The following is a 24852-nucleotide window of genomic DNA, read 5'->3' on the forward strand; positions in this document are numbered from 1 at the left end:
GAAATTCGGAAGCCACGTAGAATATGCCTGCAAAAGGGCAAGCATGGCGATAATGGCATTGTCAAAGATAATGTCCAACAGCTCGGCAATAGTCTCGAGTAAGCGTAAGCTGCTCGCGGCAGTAGCGGTCTCCATACTACGGTATGGCGCCGCTGCATGGTCGAAGGCGCTAGTGGTTAACCGAAACGTGAAGCGACTTGAGAGTACCCACAGGCTGATGTGCCTTAGGGTGGTGAGCGCATACCGCACGGTCTCAAAGGACGCGGTATGTGTGCTAGCGGGCATGATGCCCATAACTTTAGTGGTGGCAGAGGATGAAGAATGCTTCGAGCGACGCGGCATAAGAGGTGCGAGGCGTATCGCCAGAACCTCGTCTATGCTGAAGTGGCAGAGCGAATGGGATTCCTCCAGCAAGGGTAGATGGACACATAGGCTCATACCGAGCGTGTCCAAGTGGACGAGCAGGCCCCATGGCGAGGTGAATTTTCACTTGACTCAATTTCTGTCAGGCCATGGGTGCTTTAGGTGGTATCTGCACAGATTCGGACACGCAGGCTCCCCCGCATGTCCGGAGTGTGCAGACTGCGACGAGACCACGGAGCATGTGCTCTTTGAATATCCACGTTTCGTGGAGCAAAGGTCGAGTATGCAGGAGGTATGCGGTAGAGATATCACGCCTGACAACATTGTTGAAAGGATGTGTATGGGGGCGGACAAGTGGGACTCCGTTACTTCCACGGTTTTTCGAATCGTACTTGAACTACAGAGTAAATGGCGAGCCGAACAACAGCTAGTTGAGTTGGCCCCCCTTCCCCATCCAGGAGCTTGAGTTCAACGGGTAGTCTAAGTACTAGCCAAGACCCGAGCCTCCAGGGGAGAGTGAACAACTTAAGGCGGTAGCTGGTGGAACGCTTACTATTAGAGTGTACTCATGTACGGTCCCCCCCTTCTCGAAGTCATCCCTAACGGGCGTACCGCGAAGGTAAGGAAGAGAGAGAATGAGTTTTTAGTGGGTCGATCCCCACATCACCCGAGGAACCACCTCTTGGGTATCTGTTGCAGATTTTCTCATTCTATAAAAAAAAAAAAACTACCTGTAGATGATGATTTGAGTAAAGCAGATTTGCTAGAAAACCAATATAGTTCATTCACCAGTTTGAACTACCTAGTTGAGGACCGAACAGTAAATCTTAACCCACAAATAATTAGCGAAGAATCTCTAAAAGACCCATTACTAGCAACCGTAATAGGATATGTTAGAAAGGGCTACGTAAAGGATAAAAGTTTAAAAAACTTTTACTCTAAAAGACATGAATTAGACGTGGAATCAGGTTGCCTTATTTTCGGTGACAGAGTAGTAGTGTCAAATTCTCTAAAATTACCTTCTCTTCAGCTACTACATTCAAACCACCGCGGAATACAAAAGATGAAACAAATATCTAGAAGATTTCTATACTGGGATGGATTTAGTACAGACATAGAAAACTTCGCTAATTCTTGTAAAAAATGTCAAATCTTGGGAATTGATAGAACTCCAAGAGTGTACGGTAATTGGCCAGCAGCGTGTATAGCTTTCCATTGGTTTTTTTCGTTCTGGCGCACTACGCCGGTATTGCAATTGTCGATCGCAGTATCTGAAACAGCTGTTCAACGCCGCTAGCAGAGAGTATAGAGTTTACAACAAGGTCCTGTACACTCGGTATATCTACCGCACCCGGCGCAATCTACGCCAAAACCCGAAGCAGTTCTGGAACTTCATCAAATCCAAACGAAACGAAGACGGACTTCCTACTTCAATGCACCTTGGAGAGCTAAAAGCCAACTCGATTGCTGAAAAGTGCGATCTTTTTGCCACGCAATTCAAAGCGACCTTCAGCAGTTCCGTCGCGTCGTCTGCTCAAGTTGCGACAGCCACTCATGATACTCCCCGTGATGTGATGGATTTCAACACATTTCGGATTGATGCAGAAGATGTTTCCAAAGCGATTCGTAAACTGAAATTTTCATACTCTGCCGGTCCAGATGGTATCCCGTCAGTTTTATTGACACGTCGCTGTTCAGCGGTTTTTGAACTTCTGGCAAGGCTCTTCAACCTCTCGTTCCAATGTCAGCTGTTTCCATCAAACTGGAAACATTCATTTCTGTTCCCAATTCACAAAAAAGGCGACAAACGTGATGTCAGCAATTACCGCGGAATAACCTCCCTGTCAGCCTGCTCCAAGGTGTTCGAAATCATAGTTAATGATGCACTTTTTACCAGTTGCCAGCATTATATTTCAAATGACGAACATGGTTTCTTCCCGAGACGGTCTGTTACCACCAATCTGTCTCAGTTCACTTCAACGTGTTTTCAAGCAATGGATGCTGGGAAGCAGGTAGATGCTATCTATTTGGACATAAAAGCCGCCTTTGACAGAGTTGACCACGCCATTCTTCTGAAGAAACTAGAGAAAATTGGCGTGTCTGGCCATTTTGTCGAGTGGTTCAGATCCTATTTGACCGGCCGATTGCTTAGTATTAAAATCGGATTCCTTCAATCTACGCCCTTCAATAACGTCTCCGGTGTACCTCAAGGCAGTAATCTCGGCCCTTTACTGTTTTTGCTGTTTATTAACGATGCGACGTTGATATTACCGCCAGGAGTAAGGCTCTTCTATGCGAATGATGCTAGCTGTACATAGTCGTTACGTGCATCAACGACTGCATTGAGCTTCAAATGATTTTATCCCGATTTGAGAAATGGTGCACGAATAACAGACTTGCTCTCAGTGTAGAAAAATGCCAGGTTATCACATTCAGCCGGAAGCAGAAGCCAATAGCGTTTGATTATTCGCTGGCAGGTATATCTCTTGACCGAGTACAGCAAGTTCGTGACTTAGGTGTAATCCTCGATCATGGTCTAACGTTCCGCTCTCATTACGACGAGATTATCTCTAGAGCGAACCGGCAACTCGGATTTATAATGAAGATTGCCAACGAATTCGAAGATCCTCACTGCTTGAAAGCACTCTACTGCTCATTAGTGCGCTCAATACTGTAGTTTTCCGTCGTTGTTTGGTGCCCCTTCCAAAACACCTGGACAGCGCGCATTGAAAATGTACAAAAGAAGTTCGTGTATTTTGCCCTGCGGAATCTACCTTGGCGCGAGGATCAACGTTTGACTCCCTATGTCGACCGCTGCCAGCTTCTTGGGATTGACACTTTAGAAACGAGACGCCATACCGCACAGGCCATGTGTTTTATTCGGTCATCAAATAAAATATTTCGGTGTAGATTTTACAAAGTAACGTTTATTAATGCTTCCGTACTCGTAAGCACTCGGATAACGAATTAATGGAAAGGGAGATTATGAATGGCGGTGTGTATGATTGAAAGGATCGTTCATAAATTACATATTCGAGTGGCGATCAAATACTACGTAATATAACATCCTCCCTGTTTTATAGTAAAAGAAAAACTATTAGAGACAGTAATCTTTGAATCGCATTGGGAGCTTAACATTTCTCTTAGGTCTAACACTTTGATCATCAACGACTGAATCCTTGGATGGTTTGGTAACTTTCGGGGTCTCCGGTGGCTTCGCTGCTGATGCTACTTCCGGATGAACGGCATCAGGTACACTGTTGGTCGCTTCTCGATTAGACACCGATCTGTCAGAAACCGGCACGGCCAACTGCTCCGTGGCAACAGGATCAACGTTTGGTATGATGAATTGATCTGGATTCACTTCAGGCGTGGTTTCAAGTGCACCAAATCACGTCGATACTGCATACCATCCACATCAACTATGTACGACCGCTCGTTCAGTTTGTTGCTAACTCTGGCAGGTGTCCAAGTCTTAGATGTTTCTGGTTGAAGTTGTACGTAGACTGAAGATCCCGTCTCCAAATGCGGTAGATTCCTGGCTTTTCTATCATACTGAATCTTCGCTTTACGCCTTCGTTCTTCAATCGCTTCAGGAACACCCGACACTAGTTTTGGCATTAAATGGTTTGTAGACATTGGTATACCGCAGCGAGTATTTCGAGAAAACAACCGTGCTGCGGGACTGGAACCAATTTTATTTGGAACATTTCTCCAGTGCAATAATGCGTACCAGAAATCATTGCCTGCTGCATCTGCTTTCTTCAACAACCGTTTCGCTATCTTCACGGCCGCTTCAGCTTTTCCGTTAGCCTGCTGATGGTGTGGTGCCGATGTTGAATGAAGAAAGTCCCATTCACGAGTGAACTGTTTCCACTCTCGGTTGACAAAATTCGTTCCATTGTCTGATATGACCTGTTGCGGCTTGCCGTGTCGGGAAAAGTTGGATTTGCATACAGCAATCGTTGCTTTCGGTGTTAAATCCTTCAACAGGTCAACTTCAAAAAAATCCGAAAAATGGTCAACAGTTACGAGGAATTTGCTACTTTTTCCTTGGTACTCAGCAAAGAAGACATCCATTGATACCAATTGGAATGGGTATACTGGAATTGGGTGACTTTGCATTGGAGCTGGAGTTTGAGATGCTTGGAATTTAGCACACACGTTGCACTGAGCGACAGCTTCCTTAATCTGGGCACTCATTCCAGGCCAGAAAAGGTTCGCCCGTGCCAACTTTAGAGTCGCCTCCATCCCATTGTGGCTGACATGGACTTTGCCAGTCAAGTTCCGACGTAGCGTATACGGGACAACAATCCTGTCGTTACGGTAGATGATTCCGTCTTGAGTGCTGAGCTCGTTCCTGTACTTGAAGAACATTCTGGCACTATCCGGAACTCTATCCACTGATGCGGGCCAACCATCACGAATGTACTGCATAACCTGTTGCAAAGACGTGTCCGCTTCTGTCGCTGCAATGATCTCGTTCAAATGCTCATCCTTTACTTTCAGGAAACTGGAGAGATTGATTTCTTCGATTTCACGGAATACTCGAAAGATGTTCCGCTTATTGAACCTATCATCCGCAAGATTTTCGTCGTACGGTGCTCTGGATATCGCGTCAGCCACCACGTTGTCTTTGCCCGTGACAAACTCGATTGTCAATCGGTAGCGCTGCAGATTTAGCAACATGTGCTGCAGACGTCGCGGTGCAGAAAGTAGTGGCTTCCGAAACACGGCAACCAACGGTTTGTGATCGGTCTTGACGGTAATTTTAGGATTTCCCACAATTAGTTGATCGAACCGTACGCAAGCGAAGAGGATAGCGAGTAATTCCTTTTCGATTTGTGCATAGTTCTTCTCAGAAGGCGTGATGAGTCTGTCTTGGTTCGTCGTTGCATCGCGTCGTCGTCTTGCGTGCGTGCTCGTCTTCGTACGGGGCGATTAAGTGTGTTTTTGGAGGCAAAGTGGAAGTGCCGCTTTTTTCATTCGGATCGGCCGCGTCGTCGACAATTTGAATGTGCACATCGTCGTACCCGTGTGTTGTTGTAGCGGTTCAGTGTGATTTCGAGGCCAGTTTGTGGAAGATGCTGCAGCACACACGCACTGGACACTTCGAAGGATGTTTATTGGTGAGCTCGTTCCATTTTATCACAATAATTAATGCTATAGGATGTATAAAATTCTGCACTGGGTTTTGTGTATTTATCTAACAAATATTGAAAAGTTCGTCACGTCATGTGTCGGCGCTAGTTCCATTTGCACATTTCGTTGGTAATAAATATTTTTCTTTCATTTTTTGCATGTACACAAAAATTTGAATGGTTCGTCATCTTCGGTGTCGACATTTGTAATATTTTAGCCCAAATGAATTAATGTTTTGACTCAAATAAACGTTGCATGAATTTCTGGAAAAAAGAGAGGGTCGGTAAAAGATAGACGGCGAACCATGCGATAAGGTCTTTCTGATTTATTTATCCCGTGTTATTTTGTTAATACTTGTGAATCGATCGCGTTCAGCATTGTCTCGCGCGGAAACGCAAACTACAGATGCGTCGGTGTTTAGCATTGTGTTCTCTTTAGTTGCGAATGAATAACTTATGTAGGGTGAGTTTTGAGGCACAATAGATCGCGTTCGTCGTCCAAGGTTTAGAAGGGTATTTCTTCGCGAGCGCATTATTAATCGCGAATCAAAACATTACATTCGTTTATTACGTCGAAATCCTCAACACATCTCCATTTCCCCTGTCCAAACTCCTAGTGATTTCTCGTAGTAACGCAGAGAATTCCTCGGTTATTGGCCTAAGCGAGAATCACGTCATCATTTCCTTCCCTATCCGCAATTGACCTGCATTCGGACGCGGCCGGCGCTGGTATTGCTTATTGAAAAGTATTGGGATTGCAGCATTTACACAATGAAGAGAAAGCTAATCCCAAGCATCATCTGTTGGTTCTTTGTGTAAATGCAGTTGTCCTTGCAATAACAGAGGAGCAACCGCGGGCGGTCAATTATGCTCATGCTCATGCTCAGTTCTTCTCAGAAGGCGTGAGGGTACGTGAAGCGTATCCAATTACTCCATGGCTTTGGAAAACTGCTGCCCCTAGACCGTAAGAACTAGCATCACACTCGATCACTATTGGCTCGTTCACATTGTAGTATCGCAGTGTATTAGTATCTGCCACCAAACACTTGACACGATTGAACTCCTCTTCTTCTTTTTCTGACCAAACCCAATTCTCATTCTCCGAAATCAATCGCCGAAGGACAGTGAAATTTGCGCTGAGATTTGGTATGAAACGGCTGAGGTAGTTCACCATTCCAATGAACCTTTGAAGCTGTTTACGATCTGTCGGACGCGGAAAATTCTTGATAGAAACAACTTTACTCTCGTCCGGTTGAAGTCCCTTGTTCGTCAACACGTGTCCGTAGAACTTGACCGACGTTTCGCAGAGCTTGAGTTTGCTGAAGTTCAGTTTGACGTTGCATTCCTTCAAGCGAACCAACAACTTCTCCAAGCAGATATTGTGGTTCTCCAGAGCTTCCTCCAATGTGTTTCCCGAGCCGTAAATCAGCAAATCGTCAGCAACGCATTCCACTCCAGATAATCCCTGAATCACCTCTTGCAGCTTCATCTGGAAGATATCCGGGGCGGAAGCGATCCCGAAAGGTAGACGAATCCATCGGTATCGCCCGAACGGTGTCCAAAACGTTGTTAGTCGGCTACTCTTCTCATCCAATAGCACATGCCAGAAACCCTTGCGAACGTCCGCCGTTGAAAACACTTTTGCCTTCCCTAATTCGGGCAAAATTTCGTCGATAGTGGTGAATTGCATATGGGGACGTTTGAGCGCTGCGTTCAGCGGTATTGGATCGAGACAAATACGAACGGATTCCGATTTCTGCTCCTTGCGCTTGACCAACACAATATTACTAACCCATTCAGTGTGGCGATTCTCCTTCACAATCAACCCATCGCGTTCCAGATTCTTCAGTTCTTCCTTCAGCTTCTCTCTCATTGCGATTGGAACTCTTCGAGGTGGCTGGATCGAAGGTGTGACGTCGGCAGAAACTTCCAAAGACACGGCTCCGGCGAATTTACCGATACCGTGAAAAACCTCCTCGTGTCGTTTGACGATATTCTGAGCTTTTATACGGTATACATTCAGAAGTTCTTGTTCCGTTTTCGGTGCAGTGAAATTGACTGTGTTGCAGAATTTTACAAAGCCCAGAATGCGACACACATTTGCTGAGAGCGGTCCATGGGTAACATCGACTACTTGAAAAACAAGGCTGTACTTACGGTCTTTCCTCCGACATGGAATTTTTACTTGCCCGATCACCGGAATGCTGTTCCCGCCGAATGCTTGGAGATGGTACGCGGATGGCTGCAGCTCGATTTTGTCTTTGCCAATCATGTTCTCCAACCAATTCTTCCCCACAAGGCTTGTGTTCGCACGAGTATCCAACTCACATTTCACGGGCTGCCATTTCCCACCGATCCGCAAGTCCAGGTCCGCGGTAACATGTCCACCACTACCGGATTTATCAATGATTTTTCCGATTGACACACTCTCACCGCAGGACGACTCATCGTTGTCGTTATCACTGCTCTCCGCTGAATCACTTTCGGAGCTGCTTTCTTCGCGCACTTGCTTCACTCGGAGCTTCTTCTTTAGCTTCTTCTTCCGATCCGCCTTACACACTTTCTCGAAGTGATTTTTTCCACCACAACGATTGCACCTTTTCCCCAGCGCTGGGCAAGCACCTTTGGAGAAATCATGCTCTGCCCCACAGAACTTACACTTCATCTTTTCTCTTTTCACCATGTTCACTTCCGCGCTTGCTTGACCCACTGTAACCGGATGCCTCTCAGTTATTTCTTCAGCACGGCACAAATCCATGGCGTGCGCTTCCGTCAAGTTTTGGGTCGTTATCAACTTAGATCGAAGCTTCATCCACTTGATCGAAGTAGCAAGTTTGTACCTGATCATGTCCCCTTCCAGCACACCGAACTTGCACAGTTTCGCGAGTGATTTTACACGACACTTATAATTGTCAACACTTTCTGTGGAATCTTGCACCAGCGGAAAAAAATCAAACCAGTCGACAAACTTGTTCCGTTCACGCACAACTTTGCTCTTTATCGCCGCGAGAGCAAGTTCCGGGTCGTTTTGCTGAGCCTGATTCAGTTCGAAATTGAAGTACTTTTTTAACGCGTCTTTTCCAACCACCGATAGCAAAATGCTCGTCTTTTGCTTGTTCTGATCGGCCGGCCACGCATCCATGCCGACCGCACTGGCATAGGTCTTCCAATTCACTTCCAAAAAATTGAAATTTTGTTCCATGTCACCTTCCAACTCTAGCGGCGGCGGCAGTGGAACAGACGACGCGGCTGCGCCTCCCGCAACCGGTGCCGCAGGCTGATTCAACTGAACGGTTTTCACTGAACCAATCAGAGCCTTTGCATTTCCATAAAACGCGAAAACTGATCTGCATCCATTTTCTTCAAGTTTATTCACTTCCGGGAAAACACTCGAGTCCGACACGATAGCGAAAAAAATATGGCGCACGACAGGATCCAACAAGTTTGCTCTTCACCGCACAACTTTCCGCAATCACTGCTGCTGATGATTTTCCCGCCGCTCGGACCGAACAATTCCTCAAAAACACTTCCACGATATACGAATGACGTCGGAAAATACTTTTTAGTCCACGACTACTTCTGACACCATGTTTTATTCGGTCATCAAATAAAATATTTCGGTTTATATTTTACAAAGTAACGTTTATTAATGCTTCCGTACTCGTACGCACTCGGATAACGAATGAATGGAAAGGGAGATTATGAATGGCGGTGTGTATGATTGAAAGGATCGTTCATAAATTACATATTCGAGTGGCGATCAAATACTACGTAATATAACACCATGTTTATTGCAAAGATCCTGAAGGGTAGTATAGATTCATCGGCACTCCTATCACAGATTAATTTGTACGCTCCTGTAAGATCGCTTCGAAGACGGGACATTTTGCGGCTGGATCGGCGAAACAGTTGTTACGGACAACACGACTCTGGCGCTGTCCATAAACTACGTAGACTTATTTTGGGCCATCTCAGACCCCCCCCCCTCCCTCTCCGTAGACTTTTGTTCATACAAAATTTTCGAAATTTGTATGGAGCGTAGACTTTGGCCAGACCCCCCCCCCCGTCCCCCCTAAGAGTCTACGTAGTTTATGGACAGGCCCTATACGGTTCATGTCGTCTATTTTCAACGAAGTTGCTTATCTGTTTGATTTCAACAATTCCTTGGCTTCCATGCAGCAACGCTTCACTCTCTAAAACAAAAGCTCTCATTTTTGAGTAACGCCCATGCCGCACAGGGACTGTGTTGGAAACACACATTTTTTAAAATTGCTCATACGCTCACATTTTTGCAAAATATCAATATTTTTCGGTATTTGAAGGTGGTTTATAAACCCAGTGAGGTTGCCATGTCGAAATTATTGCAAAATACATGCTCATGTGAGCGTACGAGCAATTTAAAAAAAAATGTGTGTCTCCAACACAGTCATGTGCGGCATGGATGTTTACTAAAAATGTGCAGGCCGAACACATTTTTGAGCGAAGGCGTTTTTGCGTGCACGATGCACTTCCGAAACCTAAACCGAGTGAGCTTTAAGTCTAGTTTTAATTTTGACGATTGTTGTTTTTCCTCTTTTGTTTTGTAATTTGCTTTTATCTATGTATGTTTTTTTTTACTTCATTAAGACATAGTCAGATGAAGATTGGTATTAAATAAATAAATAAACGGGTTGACATCGATTTTTTCCAAAAGTTCAATCGTACCTTTTTAATTTTAGTAGACGCGTACTCCAGGTGGATAGAAATTCAAAAAACTAGTAAAACTAACGGAGAAAATATTGCACAAGCACTTGACAATATATTCGCTGTTTTTGGATTTCCTACTGTTATTGTTAGCGATAACGGACCGCCATTCAATAGTTTCTATTTTAAAAAGTATTGCCAATCAAGGAATATCGAACATATCTTTTCGCCGCCTTACCATCCTGCTAGCAACGGTCTAGCAGAAAGGGCAGTACAGACCACAAAAGCGGCGTTAAATAAACTAATCGGGAAAGATTCTACTTCGTCTTTACAGATCGAGAATGAAGTTAATAAATTTTTACACCATCATCGACAAACTCCCACAACGGAAGACAAAATAATCCCGAATGAACGAATATTTTCTTTTTCTCCTCGTACAGAATTAACTAGCATGAAATCGAACAAACATTTACTCAGTTTCAGTAACAATTCGCAAGCTAAAACAATCAAATTTATTATGCCTCTCAAGAAAAATCAAAATATGGCGATTATCTGCCTCTTTCTTCTGATATCAGCGCGACAGTCACTAATCATAACAGCGTCACCAGATTTAAAAGTATATAATTCCACTATATGGGGTTTGACAGCAAGAACACTCATTCCATTGAGCTACTCTTGCCGTTCGTCACAAATACATTCGAAAACATCTGTCACTTCGCGAAACCCACGTGCTTTTGTTTTTGGCGGGAACACTTATTCTTCTGTTTTGCCTTGCGACTGTCATGCGGCGGTATGCCTTGCGAGCGTACGACCGCCGCAGGACTCCAATAAAAGATAAGCGCGACAATAATCCAAATGATAAAGTAATCTATACATACAAAGCGAATGGGCGAGCACATAGTTCCGAAGCAGTTGTAGTTAAAAAACTGTCTAACTTAACGTTTGTTATTAGTATCAAAGGTGATATACGTACAGTTCATATAAACCAGTTGAAAAGGATCCCACAAGAACCGTTTATGTTAAAAAATAATATAGATACCAGTCTGGCACAGAAACAACCAGAAAACGTTAACATTGAAGAAGATCAGGTTTCCGTTACAAGCGAAAAATCTTGTAAACCAGGAACAAAGTCCAAGCATAACCCGCATAGAAAAATACAATTTGTCCTAACGTTCAAACAGTATATCTCTTCTAACCGTTAGTGTTAGTTTATCACAAATTGTTGCTTCTATGTTGGAGTATATGAAACGACTATAAAAAATAGATTTAGTAAACCATACCACTTTGTAACAATATGCCAAAGTATCCATACATCAACGATATGGAAATGCAAATCTGTGATACAAAATAGAAACATTAACCCACATTTTGCTACGTTGTTTGTTTGCTCTATTTGCGCAAGACACACATATGAATTCAAGTACACACGACTGATGCACAACGATACTACAAATTGTAGCATGCATTCGTAGTAGTGAACACGGTAGCGTGTTTGCAAAATTCCATCGCAGCTGCGGACACAAATTTTATTCCACTCCCGTTGCAACCACATGTTTAGAAAAACAGATCCTGCTCTTGCAATTTTACGAAGAAATGTGTTGTAATTTATCAACCTGAAATGGTGAGTATTCAAAATCAAAAGCTATCATAAGTATTCGTGCCTGAAACTTTTCGGTTTTCATTCATTACAGTTACTGGCAGTGTTGAAAAAAAAAACACATCGAGCTGGACGTTGAGAAGGATTAAGAAGGAATTCTTCCGGCAGTTCATGTATTATAAGTTACGGTTTTGCCAAAGCTAGTAATAGGGCATGCAGACTTACCTTTATCTCATCCCAGGGGCTGCCTAACCTAAAAATCCTGATTTACGATGGCCCGTGGCCGTCGGTTGCTGGACGCCTGGTTCACTAACTCACAAGGGGGGGGGGGTATGCTCTTCGGCGGGATTGTGATTTACCACGCACACTTCACACGTGGAATTTTGGAATAGGTTTTATGCATAACTATTTTTGGAGTATTCTATCACCGTTTTTGACCAGATTTGCACGGCCTTTACACTTGCACTTGGGGGCGAAAACGCGCGGGTTGCATTCCGCGCCAACTCCATTATCTGCACCACTCGGCTAAATATGTTTTCGCGCGCGGGACGCACACTCCACTCGACTGCCTTCTACGAACGCCAGACACCAAGAGCCCACTATCGGCTCCGAGGAGCTCCGAGCCCACTATCGGAAATCCGAGACGGAAACCAAACTCGCCCCATCCATTTGGAGCTATCAACTCTCTTCGCTCGTTCTTTTCGTGAGCGGGTTTTCGGTGAACGGGGGAGACTGCCTCAGACGTTTTTCCGACGGCGCGTTGAGGGCAAGTTTTCAATAGAAAAAATCTAACTCCTAATGTTTTCTTATTTATTGTTATTAATGATACATGCCAAATGTAACAGTATCTGGAAGACCAATCGTGCAAGCGGAGCAGCTGCCCCCTACAAACCCGTGACGGTACCAGCGGAACAAGTTTCTGCTACTAGCACTGCCGCTTCTTCGGCTTCGCCCACGGCCACTGCGTTCAAGACCAGCATGGCCGTCAAGTGTGAAAGTGCTTCGGGAAATTTTCTCTGTTCCCGGGCGGCAGCCGAAAAGGTGCCCGTCGAAAAGCCCAAGGAGGTGGCGGTCAAACCGAAAGAGGACAAACAACCAGATAGTGGGGAAATACTCACTGGATGTGGCGTGAATCACGCTGGAGATGCAGGACAACACTCTGCAACGTGCGTCGTATCTCTGTTGGCGATTTCTACCAGCTCGATGGGTCACATTTGATTTTTTAGGTAATTCAAACCATTGTGTTTTACTTAAACATTATGTGTAATCAATTTGCTGTTTTCAAATAACTGCTTTCACGAGCAACAATTTTATGCAAATTACGGTAATTACGTGTTGATATAAATGAACTTGAAAATTGCTTGCTTATGAAAACAGTTGTTTGAGAATAGCAAATAATTGCTTGAAAAGTATATGAAAAAATATATGAATGCCCATCAATACAGCATGTTGTTCGTTGTAAGATATTGCACAATAAATGAACAATTTCATTTGAAGTAGCTATTTTTCATTGAACTTATTGTTAAAACACTCTTCAACAACATGATTTGAAGTTGTCGTTGCAAAAAATGAATTATATGTGTAGGTACAATTTGGCTTGTTGTTTTACGAAAATTTTGTTCGAGTAAAATGCTGATTTTTTATTGTAACCTAACTTAACAGCCTATTCGCCATCTTGTGATTTGGCCCATTACAATTTGCCAAATGGTATACTACAATATACTTACTCCACCACATGAAGTGATAGCGGATAACATGTGGTAATGCTCTGGCATCGTCGCAAATGGTTGAGAATAATATATATGTTAGGTAGTACGTTTACAGTTTACAACTATGCGGGAAGTTGCATCAGACATTGCGTCGTTCAAGCAGAATCAACAATTCGAAGTATAGAAGCAACAATCGTAAGGGGCCATGCACAAATTACGTCACGCTTTTAGGGGGGAGGGGGGGGGGGGTTTGCATTACGTGACGATCTATACAAAAAAAATTGAGGTCGAGGTCCCATACAAAAAGTGTGACGTAGGGGGGAGGGGGGGGGGGGTTGAAAATGGTCGATTTTTGCGTGACATAATTTGTGTATCACCCCTAAGACGTTAGTTAAGAAAAAAAATCTGAACGGTTTTGTATTCTTGTATATATTATAAGCATAAAAAAATGAACTTTTTGAATTCATTTTAAAAATGAATTGAACAATATTGAAGCACAAAATGAATTGTAAATAAAGTGAACTAAAATTTTAAAGGGGGAGATGTGAGAGTGAGTACTCTCATCTCGACACTCATCATGTTCTTGATATAGGATTATAGCAATAAAGCCTCAGTGTGATCTAACTCGTAAAAGCAAAGGTCGTAACAGCTCCAACACCGGAAGCAACCTTCGTGGATTTTTATATCTGTTGTTTTTGTGATACACATAGAGATTGATAGTCATCATCTTCTTCTTCTTCTTGGCATAACATCCCTACTGGAAAAAAATTTGCCTCTCAGCTTTTAAGTGTTTTATGTGCACTTCTACTAGTATATACTGGGAGTTTTCTCTGTCAATCATTAGTTTACATATGTATATCATGTGGCAGGCACGAAGATACAATATGCGCATGGGAGTAAGAGTAATTTCGCTTATGAGAAGTTCCTAGGCCAACCGTAAATCGAGCCCGTCACCCTCAGCATGGTCATGGTAAATGCCTTTACAGCTATGGTTATAGGGGCCCCAAATGAATAGTCGTATTGGTTCCACGTGGTCACCGGAGTGGCCACCGGAGATATCCATATTGTATTGCCCTCAGATTTTTACAACAAATGTAGGCTTCGACAGCTAAATTTTAATCATTTACATTTATAATTTGTAATGTTTTTTTTTTTTTTTTTTTATCTGTATTAAAGAGATTTTTAGCCCTAGGCTAGTTCATCTCGGGACCCTCGCTTTACTTCCCTTCCGAAGGAAGAACTCACATTTTGCGAGTTTGTCGGGAGTGGGATTCGATCCCAGGTCCTCGGCGTGATAGTCAAGTGTTCTAACCATCACACCAGGTCCACTCCAATTTGTAATGTTTTGGTACATATAAAAATGAACAAATGATCTCAATCTTGTCTTGCGATTTTCGACTGTGAAGATTACAAATTGGGTTCCAAACGTTGGAGCCAAGAAAATAAATTCGTAGGCCAATTTATTATGCAAGCCAGACCAAAGTTCGTTCAAAGATGATCTCGATCTTTCCAGGTCATAGTCACCAGAGAAACTGTTTTACAGCATAAGTAGAAATTTAGCAGCTGTGAATCGGAGCGCATTAGGCGTAGCCGCGTGCAGACGTGTTTTGTTTTGCTCGTCGCGTTTCTTTCGCGTTCACCAATTTTTTTTTGTGATTCTGCTGACGGTTTGGCTGGTGCTACGCCGTCCGGATAGCTTCCGCGTGTGAATAATTGCTTGTTTTATAATAATTCTTATAGTGAGAAATGCATTGGTTTCGAAAAAAATAATAATAATTTCTAAATGAATCGTGCGATAGCGGGGGGATTCAAAGATTGATTGTGTGTGTTTGAATGCCGCTGCTAAAGTAATTCGAGTAATTCGGATTCGGAAATGGTGCTGAAACTCGTTTCGAGAGTGTAGGAATGTGACGTCTGTTTTGCGTTGTCACGTAGAACGGTCAATGATGGCGCTACGCCTTCCAGTAGTTTTCCATTGTAAAGTTTTTGTAAAGGCACTAAGACTGCAGTTTTGTTTCGTGTTTTTTACGTATGTGGCTATTAAACTACTGCCATGCCATCAGTAATTCGCGAGGGATTACAGAATCATTCCGTGTGGCTTAACATTCATAATTTCGTGAGAGCTAATGTGACGTGTGTTCAAATGATGGCTGACTGCAAGCGCAACGGTGGCGAGACGGAGAGGAAGCCTGACTGCACAATGAAGACGTTCCCATGGTGATGGCAGCGCTACCTTGGATTGGATGGATTCTGGTGAGAATGTTCTGATTACTTTTACTACAACAAAATGAACTAAATACGCGCCAGTTTCGACGATTTTCTTTGAACCAAGAAGTGTGTTTGCATTATCATTATCCAAATGATAACGGTAATGTGCACATGCGGGGCTTATTGTTAGTGAAAGTGACTTCTGAATGGACGTGTCTCTCCAGCCATTCTGAACCGGGTCTCTGAATCTGCAATAGAGCTATTACCTTCTAACTCCCGGACTAAAGCGTTTTGCAATAGCACCAAAATGATATTGCAGAAAACTTTCTTCCATCTTCTTCTTCTTCTTTCTTCTGACCAACTATCACCGTTCGACGCCAGTTGTGTTTTACGTCGGCTGGGTCTAGGAGCTAAACCTTAAATTCCGACGCCCCAGGGAGACAGCAACCACACCTGAGGACCCTACATATCGAACCCATCAACACATGGGCCGGGACCTACGGCTTTACTTCCTATCCGAGGGAAGGCGTGATCACGGATTTTATGTCTCAGAAAATCCCATCGGCGTCGACCGACTGGGGTGAGAGGCAACCACGCTTACCTTTACACCACCGACGACGCCGACAACTTTCGTCCATAATACCACTGCCGGACAGTGGGGGTTAGATGGATCACACACACACACACATAAGTAGAAATTTAGCAGCTGACCTCATATTGTGTTTCACACTTGAGTTGCAAAGTGTGAGAAACCAATCTGTCATTTTATTCGTTGTGATCAAAGAATTGATTATAAAATGATTCCGTATTTTAGAAAATAAAGTTTTCCGTGCTTAAGAAATAGAAATTATACTGAGAATTACTCCAAAAGCTTCACCAAGAATTTCTCCAGAAGATGCACCGAGAATTTTTGTAGGAGTCAAACCGGGTATGTCTCCTTGAGGGATTTACCGATAAATTATCTAAAATTTCCGCGGATAATTTGTCTAAGAGTTAACCGGAGAATCAATTGAAGGAATTGTCGGGTCGATCTCCTTCGGAACTTATGGAAAATTTATGTCAAAAATTCCGAAGGAACTCTTGAAAGAATTTTCGGACGACCACCCAAAGAAATATCCTGAGAGATTAAGGACTGTATCGGAAATTAACTATAAACATTCAAAATGCTCTATCTCGAAGCACGGTTGGTCTTTTTATTCCGGTTCTTCTATGAAATCTTCACAATATAGTTAAGTTTAGAACAGCTTGAAGAAATTTGGAAAATTTTTAGCATTATTGATAATATGGTTCTATTAGTATACCACACAAAATAACAATCTGTACAAACTACATTTTTTTTTATTTTTTTTAACGTTTCAATAAGTTGTAGCGATAAAAATTTGTACGGGGAAAAATCTGGAAAATAATGATTATGCGGCTGCCAGTGTAGGGTTCGTCCCGACGAGTTTTCGTGGTTTCCGCCGGGATGCTCCCGGGCATGCAGAGGACGACACGACCACGTTGGTCAAGGCCGGGTGCGCCAGCAGAGGAGTTCGCCCTGGCGGTTTCTCGTCCGGGAAGCTCCCGGGAACGGCGGGATTGGCGACAACGATCCAATCGGGGCCGGGTGCGCCGGCAAAAGAGTTCGTCCCGGTGATTTCGTGGGTGGCTCGTCCGAGAAGCTCCCGGGAACGGCGAGATTGGCGACAACGATCCAATCGGGGCCGGGTGCGCCGGCAAAAGAGTTCGTTCCGGTGGTTTCGTGGGTGTTTCGTACGGGAAGCTCCCGGGATTGGCGACAACGATCCAATCGGGGCCGGGTGCGCCGGCGAAGGAGTTCGTCCCGGTGGTCTCGTGGGTATTTCGTCCGGGAAGCTCCGGGATTGGCGACAACGATCCAATCGGGGCCGGGTGCACCGGAGAAGGAGTTCCTCCCGGTGGTTTCGTGGGTGCCTCGTCCGGGAAGCTCCCGGGATTGGCGACAACGATCCAATCGGGGCCGGGTGCGCCGGCGAAGGAGTTCGTCCCGGTGGTCTCGTGGGTATTTCGTCCGGGAAGCTTCCGGGATTGGCGACAACGATCCAATCGGGGCCGGGTGCGCCGGCAAAAGAATTCGTCTCGGTGGTTTCGTGGGTGTTTCGTCCAGGAAGCTCCCGGGATTGGCGACAACGATCCAATCGGGGCCGGGTGCGCCGGCGAAGGAGTTCGCCCCGGTGGTCTCGTGGGTGTTTCGTCCAGTAATTCCATTTTACGAGGTATTTTTTTTACAGAGCTTCATGTCAAAAAAACACAGTAGGCAGGCAGAACGACGTTTGCCGGGACAGCTAGTCTAGAATAAATGCTTAATGTGCTCACTTTGATCCACCTACTTCTAACTAGTGTTTAACTGAACGATTATTATATATTGTTATTCTTTGTTTTCAGATATCTAAAATAGAACATCTGTCGCAACAACAGTATGTGACTGTAGAAGGAATCGATAATTCTAATGCAAGGGCAGTTGTTGTTAAATTAATAAACGTTGTTTTAACAGTTCTACAAGTGATACTTCTGCTTGTGGCAACGGCTGCTGGAATAACTATGCCTTTTCTCAAAACGAGGTAAATATGTTGATTAATAGATCTTATTATAACTGACATACCCTCTTCAAAATTGAAACCAGCATGTTTTTATTCGAATATACTTTAGTACAGGCCCAACGTACGGCCCGCGGGCCGCATCCGGTCCGCGAAGACATTTCATGCGGCCCGCGGCACGAATGAAGAAAAGTTATGACTTTTGGCCGGTGGAGCAATTATTTTGAATGTTTCCCTTTTTCCAATGAATTATATTTTCAAAACAAGTTTGACATATATTTTTAGGTAAATTTTCAAAGATTTTCAATCAGTTATATTGAGTTCTGTAAGAATTTCGGCCAAGGGAGGCCTCAAATTTTCACAATGAACTTTGAAATGTTTGCAAAATTTTCAGAATTCTGGCTGACATTGCACATTGCAATTTAAAAAACAAACATGTCAGCGTAACCTCAGAGTAATTCTACTCATTTTCAGAATTTCGGTTCAAAACTTCAGTTTATTGTGCGCAATGGCTTAATTTTCTCCAATAGTGGAAGGAAAAAAAAATCTTAAAATTCATAGAAGATTCAATAACAATTCTTGTGTATTTTTGAGATTTTATTTATGTGGCTATAATCTCAAAATTCCGGCAAGTTCTGGGACAACACAAAAAATACGAATCTTCGTTTATGAAGACAATTTTTTACAATATCTTCACCAACTCCAAAATTATTCCAGAATTTGAACGAATTTGGAATTATAGGAATTAGCCATAGCCTTGGCAAGAAATGCTCAGAAAAGTTTCAAGAAAACGTATGGATTATAAAATTTCAATTCTGGCCCTTCTGGCTTCAACAGGTGTGGAGTGTAAAATATGGCCCGCGATCGTTAAAGGTTGGGCAGGCCTGCTTTAGTATAATACATAGATCCCAAGAAATACTTCAATATAACGTACGAATAAATTTTCTCTTTGTACGTTATATCGAAGCAGAAAAAAAATGATAATATTTATGCTTGTATTGATGAATTCGACCTGAAATTAATTCCCAATAATGATTTCGGTGAAATTCATTAAACTAATCATGAAAAACATGTGTTTTCACGATAAAGTAATTTTATTTTTTGGGCTTCGATATAACGTACACTAGTATTTTTCCAATTTGCGCTAATTTTGAGTAACAATGCTAATCCTGCAACAAAACATTAGGGGGATTCACTCAACAGCGTAAACTGATTAAACGTCGCGATCACCAAGACAATCTTTGATTATTTCATTCGCAAAATCATGAAACATTTCAAATAAGCAGAAAATCATGACTTACGCAGCAATTTAATCTGTTTAGTGTGTACCCCTATTGATTTGAGTGGTTTCGTAGTTTATCTGGAGGTTATTATTGAAAAAAAATGAAATTTTTCAATGTTGTACACACGTTATACCGAAGCAAAATGTACGATATATCGAATTCGTTATATAGAGGGTACGCTATTGCTTATCCAGAGAAATCTTTCAACCTGGCGGAGTGAAGAAGACAAAGAAGACCTATTCCGCAAACGTCAAACTGCTACACACTTTAAAAAGTATGCACACAACCTATCAATAAAAATAAATTGTTGATAATTTCAATTGTGTTTAATGGCGTTCAGCTGGATACAAAAGTGCTGAAACTACACCTTATATAGTTTAAAAATAAGTTACATAATTGTGACACCAATTGTGATTACATAAACCATAAATGGAACAATTGGCTTTTTAGTGGTGTTGAGATAGTTCCATATTCTGAATCTGCATGCCAAACTGAGCCGAAATCCAAATTTTCATGAATTTTGGTGCCCGGGAACCTATTTAAAAATCGTTTTTAAATTTGTATGGGAGCGATTTGTCGAATCACCCCTCATCGCATTTTGTACTGGGCGGAGCTGTCAAACAGTTGCCCAGCTGTCAAAAGGTGATTTCAAAAAATCTCTTTGTAATTGAATTTAGGTATCAAAATAAAGTTCTAAAAATCTGAAAAAAATCATACTGGCTTAGAAAAAGGTGCTCTTTCGTATAAAATAAAAAAATCAATAAATTGTTCTATATTTAAAAACCCAATTTGCATTATTTTCGAATTTTATGGCAAACAAGTGAGTGAGTGCTTTTTAGCGTGAGCCGAGCACTTTTGACGTTTGCGGAACGACTGCGGCGGTCGAAACCACCGCAACCCCGTTGGATTTTTTCTATTTTACCGCAATATATCGGCTGTACATTATATCGAAGATTACCTTTACTTCATGTCACGTTTATTTATTCATTTATATATTTATTTTTTTATTTTTTTATTCGTCAAAACAACGTAGACTAGTACATAGACATATGCATATTTTTTTCTATTTCTAATGAATGCATTATATTTTTTATAAGCGTCTAAAAATTAGCTCGTGCAAACTATGCGAGTCTGTTTCTTTTATTTTTAAAATACTGTTTCAGATTATGTCGAGATTATATGTAAGGTCAATGATTTCGCAATGTTCATTATAGATTGACATCATTTATTTTATGTCCGGGGAAACGAGATATGTGGCCGAGTAAAACACTTTCCACACGCGGACATTGCATAATAAAAACATGCACATTTATTTACACAAGACTACTATTTACACTAGTGGTGCTCAATCTGTGGCCCGCGGGCCGCATGCGACCCTCGAAGCTCTTGAATGCGGCCCGCAGAGTACTTTGAAAAAAAAAATTACTGATCGTTCAAAATAATGGAAAAAATATTATAATGCTCAATATTATGCAAATATTTATCTTGCATTTATGATGAAATGTTTTCAATGCGTTGCGTTGCGTTGCGTTGTAACGGAGTAATTCGAAGATTGCATACTGAAAGTTGTCATGTTAAAACTTTAATACTCCTATTCTAATTGCTTATGGAATGCTGTTTGGGAAGGAACAGCCATCCAATCAGAGGTTAAAGTAAAAAAGACATGAAAACTTCCATTGCCGGCCACGCCCATCTTCTCCGTTACGAGGATAGGAAAGGATGTGATGATATGACACCTACTTTATGAAAGGCCAGCGACTCACCGGCACCCCCATAGGTGTCAAGGAGTTGGATATTTGGAATGGGTTGATTTGGGATGCACTATAAGCGAGTGATGCGGCACGATTCAGATTGTGTAAGTGTATTTGAGTTGTTCATGTAGATGTGTTGATGTGAGTGTAAATAATTTTTTTTAACACCAACGTTGGGAGTGACATAGCTAAGGAATTTGTCACTCCATGGGCCTTATTGCTTCCGGGATGGGGCACAGGCATCTGGACCATGTGTCCCTGGCTAACAAGCCTAGGCTAAAGCGCCATTGATCGCTCTCTGAAACGATAAGAAACACGTTATGTGGAAGGGAAGGGATAATAAGGAAGGGATGATATCTGTTTATCGAGATGCCAGCGACTCACCGGCGCTCTCGTAAATAGATAGGAAATAGGATTTTGTAACAGGAATGGCCTGGAATTTAGTATGATTACGTTATGCTGGAATTTGGATGAGATGTAAAGGGCGAAAAACATAACAAATACGTCAATCAAATAATTTACCTTTATCGCTGAAACAGAAAGTATTAGGAATAATTTTTCAAAACCTAAATAAATAATGACCTTTTTATGACGTAAATATTCATTTGTGATAAAATGCCATTCAAATCCCTACTTCCGATTTTTGCTCTACAGCATCAATGAGTTTCTTTGAACTCGAAACAAACGGAATTAGATGAATATAATGCCGTAGTTTTGAAAACAAGATTGTTAACTAATTTGGCAAACTATTAATAAGCAATCAATTTTAGTTATACTCAACCTGATTAAAAAAAACAGGATCATAAAATTATAGTCACCGTATTAGAGGATGCCCCCATGAATGTGGGGATAAGAAACGATTAGTTTAAGGACAAACGTCTTGACATCCCGGTTCAACAATGCATCAAAACTTCAGACGCACAAATCTCAAGAAGCAAGCTTCAAACAACAATGCATTTTATTATTCTGTTCTTGCTCACTTTTAATATGCTTAAAATAAGAAGCTCAGGTGCGCTGGTTTTGTTTACGAAGAGATTTGTGCCCTCAAAATCGTGAGTAGGCGCCAAAGTCGGCCATTGTGGCGGCCATATTGGGATTCAAACAAGTCTGTCCTTAACGGCCTGACAGAACGCGGAACAATTCAAAAGAAAACAGAAAATTTATCAAAAACTCGGCGGTTACAAAGACAGGCACGAAAACGGGGAAGTGATAAGATCTGATGACATGTTTCGTGACCTTTCATGAATTATATCTGGAGTATTTACCGACGTCATCTATAAGGTCGTGCTTTAAACCGTTTTCCCACTGTTACCCCCCCTCCCTGGAGCACTAAAATTTAGCCGATAGGCAGAGATATCTAATGCGTTCTCGCCACGAACCGTGAATCGATTCGTGCAATCCCAATCTCGTCAAAAAACGATGATAGTAGATTAGATAGATGATAGATAGCGGATTGCGCGAATTGCTGATGATCGGATAGAAGATTCCATCCACTATCGCGGCAAGGTCATCGATCGGGTTCACCGACAGATCCACAGTACTTACATGGACAGTCCACATCCAGAAAGATTTTCCGGATTTTGATGAAAAAGCACCGCTTGCCTTTCCCGTTCGCCGGGAAGAAGTCCGTCGGGATCAACGCCCCGGCATTGTTCAGCATAACGATCAGCCACCGGACGTTTGCCCGCTTGACCCACTCAATGACGAGCAGAGCTCTTCTGCCATTTTTCGTCCTTTAGCTGCATCGTCTTCAGAATGTACACAGCTAGTCTCGATTACCGAGTTCAGTAAAATTTTTGAACTGCTGACTATTCGGTAATTCTGTCGTTACCAAAAAGTCAGTAATCTAGAAAATTTCCTGTCTGTCAAAAACTACCCAACAAACATTTTTGCTGTACAAGAGTGGAACAAACCACTCTTAAGCAAACTTTAGCTTAAGAAACTATTAATCAGCTAGCTCTGTTTCTTGGGTACCGAGTAACTCAGTAAATTTTGTAGAAACATTTTACTAGCTTTTCCGGTAATTTTCTATTCCGTTTATTTTACTGGGTTCTCCAGTTTTCCGTGGACATCCGGTGCTTCTGGTTCTAGTCTGATTCTCGTCTGAATTCATTATAGAAATGCTCTTCAGTCTTTCCCCACTAGGCCAATTTATCAGATAAATTTCTGCGGAAAAAACAAGGGGCTCATAGCACACCAACAATATGTGACTACAGAAGCTTCGTGTTTTCAGGCGGTCAACTCCATTTTAGGTGGTCGATCTAGTTACTCAGTGAGTTTTACGGTTCCATTTTGCCATGCCACATAATTCTCGCTGATTTTTCATTACTCACCCAGTGGGAAAATATAACAAAAAGGTCGATATTCCTGTCCGTAGAAGGATTATTTGTTCCAAACGTATGAGCCTCTGCACGAATCTGGCGTACTGCTCACTCACACAGAAAATTTGAAAACAGTTCGCACAGTAAAAGTCAAATGTGACTTTTACTGTGCGCGGTGTTTTCAAATTTTCTATGGGAGTGAGCAGGACAGGGCAAATTCGTACAGAGGCTCATGAGCCTATGCACGAATTTGCCCTGTCCTGCTCACTCCCACAGAAAATTTGAAAACAGCGCGCACAGTAAAAGTCACATTTGACTTTTACTGTGCGAACTGTTTTCAAGTTTTCTGTGGGAGTGAGCAGTACGCCAGATTCGTGCAGAGGCTCATGGGGAAAAAATCTGCAGCTGCAGCAAGAGTTCGAACATGTGAGTCTTTTGTTATCGTTTGACAGCTGCTTGCGCGACTAGTCGTACACTGAACGAAAACCCCCGCCGTATGGAGAATGATTCTTCATTCAATGCGTTACAGATCCACAGAATCTGGATTTTGAATGATTTTACAACAGAATGATTTGACTGAGTTCAAATAAATGAAAATCATCCTGTTATAAAACTAAAATTTACACAATTTATGAATGATTTTTTGCTTGGGGTGTGTTGTGAGTGATTATCGTCACAAAACTATCGGAAACCATTTACTGCCGTGCGTCATACCGAAAATCATTCAACCATCAAACTAAAATCCTGTAACCGATGGTTCCAGAATTTGCCTTGTGACTCCATCACAAATAAACAAAAATTATTAACCCCAGGATACAACCCTGGGCTATGCTCACTATGCTCACAGAGAGAATTAAAAAACTCTCCCACTCACACAATCCCAACCCTTTCCAACGGTACCACTCACCAGCCAGCAGTCTTTGAACAGCGGTTTGAGCGCCGGCAAAAGATCTCAGCCGAAGCAGCAATCCAGAGGCATGGCCAGGGGGCGGTGGTACTCAAGAGAGCGATAAATGTCTAAATACGAGCAATTCGGATTTGCTCGTATTCATAAGGGAATTTTCAGGTCGATCTCGGCATGCTAGCACTCGCCAGTTCAATTTCGCTACGAACGTACAGCGAGCAGTAAGTGCGCGCCGGATTAACGTTCGAAAAGGTTCGCTGAAATAGTGATTTTTTGCTAATAGTGATTTTTTCAATAATTTGATTGTCTTATTCTAGATACTATTACAGCAGTAAAC

At 42.5% G+C, this 24852-nt stretch overlaps 1 protein-coding gene across 10 annotated transcripts in view; it reads left to right on the plus strand.

Moving 5' to 3' along the window:
* The window catches only part of LOC109416672 (transmembrane and coiled-coil domains protein 2), a 510917-nt gene that overhangs the window by 388860 nt on the left and 97205 nt on the right, over positions 1 to 24852 (plus strand). For all 10 annotated transcript variants that reach the window (XR_009998194.1, XM_029877001.2, XM_029877000.2 and 7 more), the window contains one exon: positions 18105 to 18280. Coding sequence is in view for 9 of the 10 variants with exons in the window: in XM_029877001.2 (XP_029732861.1) it covers positions 18105 to 18280 (176 nt within the window). In the remaining variant the exon portion in view is untranslated. The remainder of the gene's footprint in view (positions 1 to 18104; positions 18281 to 24852) is intronic.

The sequence above is a fragment of the Aedes albopictus genome, chromosome 2 (assembly GCF_035046485.1).
Source record: "Aedes albopictus strain Foshan chromosome 2, AalbF5, whole genome shotgun sequence".
NCBI lineage: Eukaryota > Metazoa > Arthropoda > Insecta > Diptera > Culicidae > Aedes > Aedes albopictus.